The sequence below is a fragment of the Zea mays genome, chromosome 5 (assembly GCF_902167145.1).
Source record: "Zea mays cultivar B73 chromosome 5, Zm-B73-REFERENCE-NAM-5.0, whole genome shotgun sequence".
Lineage (NCBI taxonomy): Eukaryota > Viridiplantae > Streptophyta > Magnoliopsida > Poales > Poaceae > Zea > Zea mays.
Window position 1 is genome coordinate 157,211,287 of NC_050100.1, and position 5,893 is coordinate 157,217,179.

Consider the following 5,893-nt stretch of genomic DNA (forward strand, 5'->3'; position numbering starts at 1 on the left):
CAGAAAGTCACTAAAACAATCAGGGTTACTGAAATGAATAATAACATGAATGATTCAACTATATTTAAAAATTGTAAGCCTAACAATGAGAATAATAACATGAATGATTCCAAATGTAGTCATTGGCTAAGCCAAAATTTGTATTTCATAAAGTAACTAAGATCAGTGTTTGTCTGGATCGTGACAAGGTTGTAGCTTTTCCCATAATCGATCAGACCATATCCTAGGATTAAGGATGTGCAACAGAACCCTTTTGTTGTCGACGATATCAATGAGCTTCAGTTTTTTTCACATCCATAACTATATACCAAGCCTTTTTGCCACATTTGCAAGCCACACCATCGCTATGAACAGAAAAACTATTATGTTAGATCCATCTTCTATCCGCATATCATAACCATAACGTGTCCTTCAAAATTTAGATGTGACCTTAATGCTTTTATATGTGATTGGTAAGGGTTTACAGGATCTTATGACCACATTACGTGCTTTCGAGGATGTCAACCACTGGCTCCAGACCAAGTTCTCCCAGGTGCCTGATCTTGTTTTTCTTCTCCCCTTGGACTGATCTAACATATGGTTTCCAAATCTGTCGGCACTCTTCCTGCGATGGACCCTTCCTCTCTTGATAGATCGATCTGTTTGAGTAGTCTATGTACAAATGGCATCATGCGAGGTACTCGAGGGAACAACTTTGTTCGTTTTTATGCTCGTGCGTTTTATATATGATTACATTTTTCTTGAGCGCGAGTGGTCTCATATTGATGAAACGTTTCTGTCTGTTAGATGTCATAGTTAAGGCTGTGGACTGCTCGAACCAATCAGAGGTGATAAATCAGTGCTAGTTATTGCTTTATATTTCTGAACAAGACATTTCTGTCTGTTAGAAATTGTTGCGACATTTGCTTAGGGATTCCCATGTGCCATGTTACTAGTTACACTGCTATTGCTGGTCTCATTTAGTTTAACATACCACTGTTAGATCTTAGAGGTATATATTGCTAAAAAGAATGCATGATCATTGATTCATTGTGATACCACCTGTGCTAACTTATTTTGAGTTTTTGGCCATCCAGTACTTGTACTACAAGTGGAATTTTGGAGAAGTGAATAATTTGTGGAAGTAAAGAATTACAAGCTTCTGTATGTGGAAAATGTTTGTTGTACCTCTTATCTTCAAAATTATATATCCTATCTTGTTTTATATGCTCAGGTAGATATCGAGCTCAAACAGTTTATCAAAGGCTACTCAGATGCCTTACAACCTGAATTAGGGATGAAACTGCTAATTGCACATGGAAGTCACCAAGAACTTGGTAAAGGTGATTCAATGACAAATCTAATGATTAACATGTGCGATGTGGTAAGTTTGGTCTTACTCAGTTTTCACTTCAAAGTTCTGGTTAGATTTGAGCGCTTGTTTTTCATGAAGGTCGGCTGAGTAACTTGAGTATTTTTAATGACAAAAGTTACAAACACCAGATGGCTAATGCTATTTGTTTCCTCTTGTAGGTTCACATGTTAATGCATGCAACTGAAGTGCATTACCAATGTCCCAAGAGCGTAAGGGTACAGTCTGATGTATCTGAAAGGATTGCTAATGGAACTAGTGTTCATGTAAATATTCCTGTTCAAAATTTGAATCTGGATATTGAAGAGCAATCACACAAACACTCGATTTCACACATCCAGGAGCCAAACACTAATAATTCAGAAGGATCCCTGGCTGGTGCTGCTGTCTGGGATGTATTCCGCAGGCAGGATCTTCCAAAGCTTAATGAATATCTAGCTGTTCATCGGGAAGAATGTGCAGCTAGATGTCAAGCAGTGTCTTCTGTAATGACTCATTTCTTCCCTATGTCAAATTAGTCTTAAATAAATTCTCAAAGGTGTTTCATGTTACTATACTTTTGATGCAAGTTAAATATCCTATTTATGATCAAACAGTGTACCTTAACGATTATCATAAGAAGATGTTGAAGGATCAATATGGTAAGTACTAAGTACCAGGGAGAGGATTACTATTTTTATTTCCAAATGTTTTACTGCTATTTGCTCCATTGCATCTAGGCTCTAGGCTCCATTGCAAATTGGCTTGCTTGTTAACTTAACATTAGTTCTGTTTGTGGAGTTTGGGTATTGAAGCTTGTATGTCTTGTTGGGTTCATTTTCTTAGAGGGACTGAAGACAATCGAGCAGATTACAATGGACTCAGCTTCGGTCGAGACCAATATGGTTAGCCTGCTGTATCATTTAATTGATCCTCGTACTTTCCCACTATTAACTGTAATTAGGGTCTTATATGCACATATCAACTCTTTGTAAGTTATTCTTTGAGGTCATGGATCCAAGTATATCACCTGATAAACTGTGTCAAGTCTTGGAACAGCACAACGTGCTTGCAATGCCAGCCAATTTAACACATCATCTCTCATTGTTCTAGTTGAGCATGATGATCTTGGTAGTTGTGTGAGGTTGCTGTTTTTCATTAGTAGATCCGTGTACTTTATCCTTGCTATACTGTCCATATATGCTGTGTGCATGAAAGTCTTGCATTGAAAATGTCATGTGCTACAATCGTTAGGACTATTAATAGATGTTGCTCACTGCTTGCATTGAAAATGTCATGTGCTACATTGAAAATGTCATGTGAAATGCTCACTGTTTTTCTATTGGTTTGTATGCAGTTGAAGCTCTGCAAGGTGAGGTCTGTTCAGTTTGGCCAAAAAGGCATCCCCTACCTGAACACCTACGACGGCCGCACCATCCGCTACCCCGACCCGCTCATCAAGGCCAACGACACCATCAAGATCGATCTGGAGACTAACAAGATCATGGACTTCATCAAGTTTGACGTTGGCAACGTGGTCATGGTGACTGGCGGGAGGAACACCGGGCGTGTAGGAGTCATCAAGAACAGGGAGAAGCACAAGGGCAGCTTTGAGACCATCCACGTGCTGCTTGGAGCTTTTTGCTATGTCTAGTTTTCTCCTATTTGTTGTACAGGCAAACATAGAATAGAATTCAAATTTGGTGGTCGCAAAAGTGTGGAGACTTTAATTCATATAAAGTTAGGCTTAACATTAGTGCAAACAATTGTATTTTAGTTTATATTTAGAGTACACTTATGTATGCGTTGTTTGACAATGCTTATTTATGATATATTGAATGGTACTTATTTATATTATATTAATTATAATGTTGTTCAATATATGTGTATGTATATTTCTCTTTCAAATTATTATAACATGATATCTGAAAAAATGATTATAAATTGAAGAATGTACTGCCGTGTAAGTCATTTCGTTTACATCTTAATAAGACGGTCACAAAAATGTCTAATATCAGTCTCCTAAATAAGACAGTTTCTAAAACGTCCATTATTAGTCACCTAAATAAGATGGTTTTTCTATTGTAATCGTCTATTATTGTAGGATATTTGAGACGGTTTGATAAATACTTTATGACTTTTAATGTTTATATTCTCTATGGTTCTTTAGAAACAGTGTCTTTAAAAAATCTAATTCAAGACGGTTTATCAGACGAAATGACTTAAACAAATACCTTTTTCAGACGGTTTATGAGATAAAATGACTTAAACAAATACCTTTTTCAGACGGTTATAAATTAAAAACTGTCTTATATAATACCTTTTAAGACGGTTTATAACCATCTTAAATATGGGATATCTTTTGCGACTCCGTCAAATTTGGACACTTCATAAGCGTCTTAATAACTGAAAATTAACCGTCTCATATAACATGATTTGTAGTAGTGTCTGGTTCTCGTCCCTTGAGTGGGGACGCGAACGAGAGCCTTCCGGCGGTAGCGTCCGTCCTGGGACCATCGCTGCTGCTGCAGAGGTCGCTGGCGAGTCACCGGGAGTTTGTCGTCCCGCAGGCTCTCCGATGTGGAGGTTGTTCATAACCGCGGGAGTGGAACCGGAGTTCCGTTTGTAATGGCACCTTGAGTGCCGGTGTCTGTTCATCGTGGCTATCGGGGCCTGAACATCTAGGTATTTTGGGTGTAATACCATGTTTTTCCTCATTTCGAGCACTAGGACTCGCCTGTCGGCTAGCTGAACCGCTTAACCAAGTGTGAGTTGCCTCGTGCGGAAGGTGACGAGTGAGGTATCCGTATCCCGGAGGCATAGGAGTCCCTCAGCTCGGTCGGCCTTTGCCGCCCGAGGCTTCTCTTGCTTAGTTAAAGAAACCCTCGGCCGCTCTGCGATGAGCCAGGGCCGGAGGCAGCGGTGTCAGCATGGACAGAGGCAGAGTTGACTCGAAAAGAAGACTTCGTCGGCCCAGGAGCTGGGGACTTCCCAGGCCGAGGAGGCGTAGCAGCGGCGGCCGGAGCCTGGCCGGGTCGTCCACTGGCGGGACCAACCTTGGAGTCGGGCTGCCGAGGCCATGAGCCGGGCCGGTGTCCCCGGGGGACGGCTGGCTGAGGCTACGGAGCGGCCGATTCGGCCATCTGCTTGGGCCGGGTTCCTGGAGGAGGCCCTGGCGGTGATGGCTCAGGCGTGGTGCCGATAGCTTCCTTCGAGGCGGAGATCCTCCGACCGTGTCGTCGTCCGAGGCCGGGTCGGATTCCGCCGAAGGTGGAGTCGACGCCGAGGGTGCTGCTGCTCCCCCTGCTTATGTCTGATCCTGCAAGAACAGTTTATCTATAGTGTGCGTATGTTTTTTGCGGCCGCCGAGGCCCAAACATACCGTCATCGTGTTGTAAAGCTGCGTTTCTTTTCCCTTTGTTTCGAGTATCAGGACTTATTTGTCGGTAGCAGAATCGTTTATCCGAGCGAGAGTTACTTATCGCGAAAGGTGATGAGTGAGGTATCCGTATCCCGGAGGCGTAGGAGTCCCTTGGCTCGGTCGGCCTTGCCGCTTACGTGTACTCTTACTCGCCCGTTGGATTCTGTTATCGATATAGTCGAGAAGGCACGAAAAATCGTTTCGGCAGAAAAGCTTTCGAACGTTAAGACTTGTTCGGCCAGCGGAATCGCTTATCCGAGCGTGAGTTACTTATCGCAGAAGGTGATGAGTGAGGTATCCGTATCCCAGAGGCGTAGGAGTCCCTCGGCCGGTCGGCCTTGCCTGCTTACGTGTACTCCGTCGTTTTCAGGATCCCACTATCGAAGTAGTCGAAAAGCACGAAAGATGTTCTGGCAGAAAGTTTTTTTCTGAGGAAAATTTTGACGCAGAGGGGGTTCCCCCCTTCTAGCCCCTGAGGGAAGGTCGGGCTTTGCCGAGGCAAGGCTGACCCTTCCTTGATGGTTAGACTTTATTTGTGTATGTAAACGAGGTATATGAACGACTTGAAAACATCTTAAGGGTAGAAGCGACGTAGCTGTCGGATGTTCCAAGCGTTGTTGTAGACCTCGCCTTGACTGTTGGCCAGCTTGTATGTTCCGGGCTTCAAAATCTTGGCGATGATGAATGGCCTTTCCCAGGGTGGGTGAGCTTGTGGCGCCCTCGGGCGTCTTGTCGTAGCCGAAGCACCAAGTCACCCACCTGGAGGTCTCGGGACCAAACCCCTCGGGCGTGGTAGCGTCGCAGGTGTAACACCCTGAATTTGGGGATATAAAATTTCTTTGCTCATATTCACAAATTCAGGTGTTACTCCTCTCTTCATACCTCTCCCAATCTCCTCTTTCTCTTTTCTATAGAAGAAGAGTGGCTATTTTTATGTGTGATTATAATCTAATAGGCCAAACTCAAAGGTAGTATGTAATGTGACATCTTGTTAAACCCTAAATTTCACTTTTGTTTGATGCATAATACTTGGGAGTGCTAATTTGAATTTGTGACATTTTTAGAATTGAATCAAATAGAGTAAATAAAAAAGAAAAGGGAAAAACAATTGCTAGAATAAAAGAAAAAGGAAAAAGGCCCAT

The 5,893-nt window shown here is 42.6% G+C and overlaps 1 protein-coding gene across 1 annotated transcript; it reads left to right on the plus strand.

The window, feature by feature from the left end:
• Positions 1–803: 803 nt before the first annotated feature.
• Positions 804–3,187, plus strand: LOC103627090 (lysine-specific demethylase JMJ25). Its single transcript, XM_020537733.1, has 7 exons — positions 804–827; positions 1,214–1,363; positions 1,513–1,617; positions 1,693–1,836; positions 1,920–1,992; positions 2,177–2,235; positions 2,688–3,187. The coding sequence occupies exons 2-7, from the start codon at positions 1,277–1,279 to the stop codon at positions 2,982–2,984; spliced, it is 765 nt and encodes a 254-aa protein (XP_020393322.1). The 5' UTR covers positions 804–827; positions 1,214–1,276; the 3' UTR covers positions 2,985–3,187.
• Positions 3,188–5,893: the final 2,706 nt, after the last annotated feature.